At 37.7% G+C, this 9,301-nt stretch overlaps 1 protein-coding gene across 4 annotated transcripts in view; it reads right to left on the bottom strand.

The window, feature by feature from the left end:
• Nucleotides 1-307: 307 nt before the first annotated feature.
• slc18a2 (solute carrier family 18 member 2) overlaps nt 308-9,301 on the bottom strand; it is a 31,165-nt gene continuing 22,171 nt past the window's right edge. For 3 of the 4 annotated variants that reach the window (XM_079688584.1, XM_079688587.1, XM_079688585.1), the window contains exons 9-15: nt 8,929-9,024; nt 7,499-7,577; nt 6,764-6,815; nt 4,743-4,806; nt 4,541-4,660; nt 4,166-4,299; nt 308-786 (exon numbers count right to left, since the gene is read on the bottom strand). In XM_079688584.1, the coding sequence (XP_079544710.1) occupies nt 679-786; nt 4,166-4,299; nt 4,541-4,660; nt 4,743-4,806; nt 6,764-6,815; nt 7,499-7,577; nt 8,929-9,024 (653 nt within the window). In that variant the 3' untranslated portion in view covers nt 308-678. Of the gene's footprint in view, nt 787-2,770; nt 3,379-4,165; nt 4,300-4,540; nt 4,661-4,742; nt 4,807-6,763; nt 6,816-7,498; nt 7,578-8,928; nt 9,025-9,301 lie in introns of those variants that run through there. The other variant, XM_079688586.1, reaches the window with a different exon arrangement.

Below are 9,301 nucleotides of genomic sequence, written 5' to 3'. Positions count from 1 at the left end.
GGTATTTACAGTATTAATGATTCATTAAATAATAAAGCAGGGTGAACAGCAGCATACTTTCTCTGACGTTGCCATAACGTACGGTTCTGTAGGTTCGGTTCTAAGGAGGATATCATGAATCTATATTGACTTCTCTACACAGTTGGTAGTAACTGCATCAATGCAAACATGGACCATAGACCAACAATTATTCCTGACTTTAGACAAACAACAGTTTCTTGACATACCACACAATTACCCAATATAATACCAACTTGCAAAAGGTCTGGTTATAATACTCTAGACAGCATCATGGACGTACAGCAGATACAAACACGACTTTTAATGGCTTACACATAAATTAACACAGATTTGTATCCAAAATAAACCAGCAAAGCGTACTTGTTGCTCAGCACCCTTCTACTACCTAAAACGTGCTTTTTGACACATCTCTCTACTGAATAAGGCTTTTGGCTAAAAAAATATCTCTCACACTATGCGCTTGCAACCACAGATCAAGAACAACTTTGGTTTGCTCCAGTACAACTGCTAAGAGGACACAGACCAGACTGAACGCAGGACATTCACACAGAAATATTTTTGGTTGTTTGTTTCATTGCTGTTTTTTTTTCTTCTGTTACTTTTTTTTTACAACAAAATAAATCCTCTGAAGGGTTAACCTGCATGGCTGGTGTCCTGTTAATCATAATCCTCATATTCTGGATCCATGTTGTCGCCCTGGTAGTACGTCCCCTGTGTGGAGTAGGACCGTGTCTTCATTGAGCAGTTGGTGTCCATCAAAATAGCCTGGAAAGACAATATAGAATATATAGAATCGGAGGGATGAAACCCACTTTATTTGGTCACACATACATGAACACAGCACACACAGTGAAATGTGAACACTTCATTTAACCCATGCTAGTACTAGGAGCAGTGGGCAGCTCCTAGTACAGGCAGGGCCCAGGATTTGAAATGGGATCTCTCCCAGTAGTAGTCCACACTCCATATTTAGGTCTGATCGGGGACTTGAACCGGCAACCCTACTGCTCACAGGCCAAGCCCCTACTGACTAGGAATGTGTTATTTCTGCCTCAACAATAAGTCCCCTATTGTCCTTTTTTATTTATTGTTTAAGCAATGCAAGGGTTACTGTTAAATTATTATGTGATTTATTGTTTTTATTTTTATATATCAATTAAAAGCTTTTTTTATGACTTGATACGGAATTCCAATTTCTATGAACACATTTCATTTATGCATAGTTGCTTTATGCAAAGCATGTTTTCATTGACACTAAAATAATGATAAACATCTTAAAAATCCATTTAACTTTAACACCTCACATGGAAACTTTCTAAAAACACAACCCAGTTTCAGAGGAAGGCCTACCTCATCATTTACATTCATTATTGAGGAGCAGGAGGAGTTATCAGAACAAATGCAATAAAGCAGAACAGAACATTTTCATGAATAAATAAAATAAAATAAATGTGAATTGATGCCCAATTAGCTTAAAGGTCCCATGTCATGCTTTTCCGGTTATTACCCGTCCCCTTTTGTGTTATGTAGCCTTTTCTGCATATAAACGGTCTGCAGAGTCACAAACCCTCAAAGTACACCGTGGAGCGAGTAAAACTCTAACACAGAAAATACCTGTTTATGCTGCCCCAGAACGCCTCATTGGAGATTTGTCTTTTTCCAGTTTTTTCTTCTGGGTCCTATTGACGTAATGAAGTCCACACACACACACACACACACACACACACACATACACACACACACACACACACACACACACACACACACACACACATACACACAAACACTCACTCACTCACTCACTCACTCACTCAGCCTTATATTTTCTCAGCCGCGGTGCTGCATGGAGCTCCGTTATGGAAAGCCATTTATGCCATGATTCGCGCGTATGTTCGCACGTATTTTTTTAAACGAGGAGGTCCGTTGAATAAACGGGGGGGGGGTCCGTTTAAGTTCAAACTTTCTGTAACCAATAAGTGAAGAGTAAAGCCAGACCGAAGCAATCTGTAGATGAAAAGTTCCTGACATTGTGAGGCTGTGAATTGTACGTTATTCCAGATTCATGGGACTATGTATTCATTTGCCTTTCAATATAATAAATATATCAATCAATATATCCTGCCTTCATTGTCTTTTAAAATAAAATCGCCTAACCCTTTTCCTTAACCCTCTGGAGTGTGAAGTGAAGGGTATTTTCTCAATTTTTAGATGTCTCCTTAAATCACCTTTTAAATGTACTTCTTATAACATGGCATGGTGTTACATACCAAAATGTTCAGTCTCTGGTCTTGCTAGAAATGCAAAGTCACTCACCTTAGAGCACTGTCTTATGAGATACTTAGTGTCACGATTCTTCAATTGTGGATTCAAAAATCGGATTTCTAAGCTAAGTATCTCATAAGACAGTGCTGTAAGGCGAGTGACTTTGCATTTCTAGCAAGACCAGAGACTGGACATTTTGATATGTAACCTTTTAAAAGTACATTTAAAAGGTGATTTAAGGAGACATCTAAAAATTGAGAAAATACCCTTCACTTCACACTCCAGAGGGTTAAGGAAAAGGGTTTATTTTAAAAGACAATGAAGGCAGGTTATATTGATTGATATATTTATTATATTGAAAGCCAAATTAATACATAGTCCCATTAATCTGGAATAATGTACTATTCACAGCCTCACAATGTCAAGAACTTTTCATCTACAGATTGTTTTGGTCTGGCTTTACTCTTCACTGAGTAAGTGAGCCCCGCAACGTCCCGCCAACACGGCACCCAGACCCCACGCAGCATTCTCGTCTGTTTGTCATTACTGGTGTCATTTTCTGGTTGCCAACAAACGCCCTTGTAACACATAATCACTGATGACCAGCTGTAACGGTGGTGGACTCATCAGAACAGAGTGGGCGAGCTGACCAATCAGAGCACAGTGGGCTCATAGAGAGGGGGTGGGGCAGGAGCTCCAACAAGCCGTGTAGGACAGAGAGTGAATACACATACTATACAGAGATGCTGTATGAGAAACCAATGTGATTTTGGAACATTGAACAATGTAAATCTATTCTAGTATACCTCAACAATGGAATTATGATCAGTATAAATGGCCATGACATGGGACCTTTAAAACGGTCATAAGAGGGCTGAAACCGATCCAATATGTCAGCGTTGTTGGGATACAAACAGAATGTGTGGGAGAGGAGAGCTCATGAATGACACATGCTGCATGGAGAGACAGATTGAGACAGAGGGGTGGAGCTCCAGGTGGAGGAGGTTCATCACAAGCATGCAGGATGGAGATTATGCAGCTGATTGATGTCCAATGACGGCACAGTAATTATAGCTTTTCTCCACTTACTAAAGTCTGTAAAACATGAATGAGTGTGTTACTGTTGAGTGCCAAACAGAAATGATAAAATGCATGTAGCTACATCGAACAAACCGGCAACACACAAACCTCCCTGAGGCAGTTTTTTCTTGCATTTCCTTTAGGATTTTAATAATCATTGCTCAGGAGTTCCTGTCAGACTGAAGTTATTAAATAAAAAGTAGAATTTTTTTAATGACTTTCCCTTGTTCTCACTTAGAGACATGCTAAAACACATCGGCTAAGTGAAATAGTGAACCTTGCAGATATGACTTCTGTGGAATGGTGGCAGCAAGATAGGGGATGATTTTGCCAACATTACTCAAACTATAGTTGCAGTTGTAGAAGAGAATTGCTTCCAAAATGTTTTCATTGGACCGTCTATACTAGACTGGTTTAATCAACATTCTTGTCTAGTAAATGTATTATAATAAACTTGAGGAAAATGATTAAAATTACATTTCACGTGAATTACGATGCTATGATTCAACTGAGATTCAAGCAGGATAATTTTTCTTGCTAATTTGGATTTATACTAATACAGCTTATATAAAAGAGCAGACATCGAATACAATGCTGGTAGCTTAGTGGTTGAATATATATATGGGATACTGCAGCATCCTTCAGAATGAAAGGCAATGCAAGAAACATTAGTGTTGGTAGTTGTGCGACTTGTTATCCATCCAAAAACAACATTCTGGTGGTTTGTTCACCTTGCCTTCAATATTTCTCTGTGTTCCTTTAGGATTTGTTTGACTCTATTTAAGTGTGATTTGAAACTTACAATTTTCTCTTCTTGTCCCGGTGGATTCCTGAGGAAGATGCAAAGAGGAGCATAGAGAATATCCACTATTCCAATGATGGTCATCATCCAGGGGAAGCCGATGCTCTCAGATATGGCTCCGCCGATAGACGGACCTACAACCGTCCAGGACAGATCACATAGTTTAGTTGTTTGTCAGGAGCACTTTGCTTTTCAAATCTGTTTTGACATATTTGTAAGATGTAGTAACCATGAAAGATGGCTCAACAGTAAAACAGTTTTATTTAATCTTGACAAGATAAACCAGATGATTTAATTGCTTTAGAAATTAATTTAAAGGCGTCATAACCTGTAGTTAATAGTTGATATTATGGCTACGGTTTTGTCATTCCTTACCTAAAGCAAATCCCATGCAGAAAGCCACATCAGCAATAGCATACACACTTCCGTAGACAGACACATGCCGCAGGTCCACCAGGTAACCCATAATAGGCATCATAGACGAGTCCACCATGCCTGTAACACATCACAATAAAGGTCTAACAATAAAGGAGAATATTACTTTGTAACTTTGTAATTCTAAATTGAGCAGACTTACCGATAGCAAACCCAATTCCAAAGTTAGGAATAATCAGACCATAGATGTTTTTGGCAAATGAAACCTAGAACAGACAGACCCATTTCAGAGTAAACAACAACACTGATATTTTGGAGACTTTTTGTTTGAGCGTTGTTATCATTGTGAAGTCTCCTATTGGCAGCATGAGTTATGAACAGTAATCACATACAACTAAAATAGATGCATCTGAATAATCTGGAGAACCTGGACCTTTGTTTCTATCTTCAAACATCAATAGCAAAGTACTGGGTCCAACCGAGCAGCAACCTCCTGTCCTGGGAAATGCTAAATGCTAAGCCCTCCACTTTAAAATAATATATACTACAGTTTGCTCATATATTGGCATATGGGTCATTCCAGAATTGGAGGAAAATTTAGACACCAACATTTTTGAAAAATGAACCTTTTATTTTATAATTTTTTTTAATGTATTTAGGAAAAACAGATAATAAACCATCAAAAAAAGTGATTTGCCCAGCTTGGCATCAAATGTATATTTTCCATTGAAGAATTACCCCTGTTACTCTAATTATAGTAACAGGGTTGAAAGTAACAGGGTTGAAAATCAATGATAATTTGAGCCTTTAACCTCAGGAATTATTGCTAGATGTAGCATGTAATGCTACTTTCCAAGGCAATGACAAACTTGGATATCTAATGCAAGAAAGATAACTTTGAAATTAGTATAATTTATTCTGGTAATATCAGTAACAGGGTTGAGTGGGTCAGAGTGCCACACTCTTTTACGACTGAAAAGATTGTAAAAATATGAAAAATAAAAGAGAGGACTTAGTTTTGGTCTACCCATGGCACTAGCACATGGCTTGCTGATGTCACTTCCACTGTGTCATCTGACTTACAGTTTTTTCACTTCCTGTGCCAATCTAAAAAGGTTTGGGTAACAGGGTTGAACGCATGTTGAGGGACACACCTTCTGTGCAAAATTACTGTTATTTAAAATATGTTTATGATTTAACAAATAGATTTTACCATTACAAGAGACATAGCCTATATCAATAGAATAATACCAAAAAAATAAAATAAAATCCCTATTTTAAATGTTATATTTGACATGCAAGTTGGTCACCAAGAAGCGGGGACAAGAGAAAAATGCCATTTTAGGGGATGTTCGAGAACTATTTGATAATTTAAATAATATTTTGAAACCACTTTTTCTACAATTTTATACACATTTTGTCTCAAGACAAGTATGTTTAACACAACAAGTGCATGTTTTAGCATTTTGGGCATGGATTATTAGTTTTTCTATATGGGGGACATGAAATGTCCTCCAATTCTGGAATGACCCATATATTCATTGTAGTACGTTTTTTTTGTATCTTTTGTATATTCATATTTGGTGTGAATACTCATCTTTATTTTTTTAATGATACATTTCTTTTTCTATTGAGCTTGAATGAATGACTTGAGAAGCCAGAATTAACTAATTAACTAATATTAACTAATATTAAAGTAAACTCAAAATACGAACGCAACATGCTAACCAAGCTAGCAAGCTAGAGCAAGTGTTAGCTGGAAACTTAGCATTTGTTATGCCAACCGACTGTCCTGACCGGGAAATAATACTACATTTAATTGATATAGTGCTTTTGTAAGTACTCTTAGACCCTTAATAATAATGAATAAATGATAAATACATACTTTAAGAAGCATACAAGAAAAAATTCATACAAAATTAGACTAGAACACACTAAAAGAAAACAATGGACGCAATGAAAGTAAGAAAACCAAACTATAGAACAGATCGGTTGTTTAGGGCGCTGTCGATGATGATTCATAGTCAGTGAAAAGTCTTTCCTGTATGACTTACTGTGGTTACTGGCTGAGGAATGGGATGAGTCAAATCACTGATTTCACTGCACACCCGCACATCTTAAAATTCAGTTCATGTTTTAAATTCCTCATGGGTCAGTGCTCAATTGTCCCATAGTTGATTTCTGAATCCACAGTAATGGTGTAGTTGTCTTGCCCATACTTACACATATTACGCTGATTCCAACCACTGTTATTCCAATGAGAGCACAAAGCCATCTGTAAGGAGAGAAGAGACAGTCAGTATTCTCTAAAACACTTCAATAATATGTTCCAATACTTAAACAGAATTTTGCCAGCTTTACCTAACCAATAACAGCAATACTTCAAATATATATGTCAAATACATTGCAATGCTTGATAGCTGGGAATGAACGAGGTTCATCCAAAAGCAATGTGTTTCTGTAATTTTGGAAGGTTGTTATTTTTGGCAGTCCCTGAAGAGAAAACATGTTTCTAATGGGTGCAATGTGAGGTGGTGTAATATTTTCCTGAAAAGAAGGAAATACCAATAAGGTGATAATGAAACAGGAAATCCTTATCATGAGTTATCGGGAAACCTTGATAAAACAGTCTCCCTTTTGTTTCAGGCAATAGGCCACAATTCAAGCAAATTCAACTGATATAATATCTTATATGTAAACACATATGGAACATATTGTGTACGAACCACCCTTTGCACATAAGGGCGGAAGTTTTTATTTTTTTATTTCATAGTCTTTAAATGTTCTTAATGTAGATATTCATATATTCTCACAAGACTATGTTATTTATACATAAGTCCCTCAATGCTGTATGTTCCTGTATCATAAAAGCCTCAATAAAGCCAACCTCTCAAACACCAAAAAAACGAAAAGTAAATATATACCGAGAGAACAGATAAGGATCATGTATCTCCCTACCTCCCCATCTTGAGCGCCAAGGTGCCGAAGATGTAGGTTCCAATAAGGTAGGAGATGGATGCTGGTAAGAAAGCGACGCCTGGGCCAAACAAACACACACACAGACACACACACAGACACACACACACACACACACACACACACACACACACACACACACACACACACACACACACACACACACACACACACACACACACACACACACACACACACACACACACACACACACACACACACACACACACACACACACACACACACACACACACACACACACACACACACACACACACACACAGAGACTGAAAGTGTGATAAGCAGATCTCTATCAGCACAGCTTCCATTGTCTGTAATGAAGACTTGTGCCTTCCACCTGCCAGCACATGACACCCTAATATCCTGTTCCCCACCCATCCTCTTTATCTGACCTAGACTTCATATACAGTGCACTGGAACAAACTAATAACACCAAAGACTGCAGGAAGCCTCGCTATAGAAAATATCTAGCGTGGTAGAGGAGTGCTACGTCAAGTCACTAAGTAAGGTCGAATTAATGCTTTGTGGTTATATGTCTCCGCTAAACACAACAACCTTTAGTACATTAAACAACAGACAGGATTGTTTTATTTTCCATGCACCTCCCTAGTATTAAGCCACAGGTCAGATATATTGGAGCGCTCAGCAAATAAATATTGTTGGATGTTAACGTAAACACTTTTTAAAATGTGTTACTTGTAGAGGTCGAATACTGGATGTTTTCTGGTGCAGTTCTGGAGAAAAGCCACATTGTTGTTTTCCCATTGGTTATTGTTAACATGTGACTAAAGTCATGGATCATTTGGACCTTTCTTCTTGAATCGAGTGTTGACTTTGCAAGGAAAAGGTTACAGTTAGTTTCTACAAATACATTTGATATTACAGTACAAAGCATGTGATCGGGTTTTCTTACATAATGTTCACTATGGCGCTTTACTTAAATGCTTTCTGTTCTAGTTGTAAAATAAATGGAATTTAGGGGTTGTCTACAAAAAATAAGATAAAAACTATGACAAATATGGTTGTCAGTATTGTTAAGTAAATATAATGTTGTAATAGAGGCGAATTAATGTAAAACACTTTATTGTTGGTTATTTAATATTCAGTTTCCCTGGGCACTGTCAAAGAGCTTCTGATAATTATCAGGATTTAACATTAAGGTCATACTGGTGGCTGGCGCTGCCCTGCTTTATAATCAGAGGTGTTTCTAAGAATCTTACCCCCTCTTCTATGTAGATGGAAAGAAACATGTGAAACACAGTGTACAGTACTCTTGTAAAACATCGCCTGTAACAAAGACTACAACAATAACTGAAGAAAGTGTGTGTGGGTCCTCCTACTCGTTTTTGTGGGTAGAGTGTATTTTACTACTGAACTGAGCTTTTAAATACCTAGCTGCCATTTCTTGGAACACATGGTCTCCATCATCCAGATCGGCAGGGTCGGCTCCAACATGGCAATGGCCATATTTCCAAAGCAAATGGCACCTGGGGAGGAAGATTAAGGATAAGTGGAAGCAGTGTCAATTATGGCCTGTTTTTGTTCCTTGGTCCTTATTTGTTACCTCTTTAGCCGCCTGGATGACAGTATACACACATACAAACACAGCCTCTTTGTTTCTGTGCTGTCACTCCTTAACCTGAAAGGAAAGTACTGCTGATCTGAGATTTCAGATAGCATTGTTGAATGTCTTGGATGTGAGACTTTGCAGGAAGGGTTTGTAATTTTGATCTGCTGTTTGTTTTTTGTGTGATATAATATGAT

The sequence above is a fragment of the Notothenia rossii genome (assembly GCF_949606895.1).
Source record: "Notothenia rossii genome assembly, chromosome: 6".
Lineage (NCBI taxonomy): Eukaryota > Metazoa > Chordata > Actinopteri > Perciformes > Nototheniidae > Notothenia > Notothenia rossii.
The sequence above is the reverse complement of the archived record's forward strand: the minus strand, read 5'-3'. Positions and strand labels throughout refer to the sequence as shown.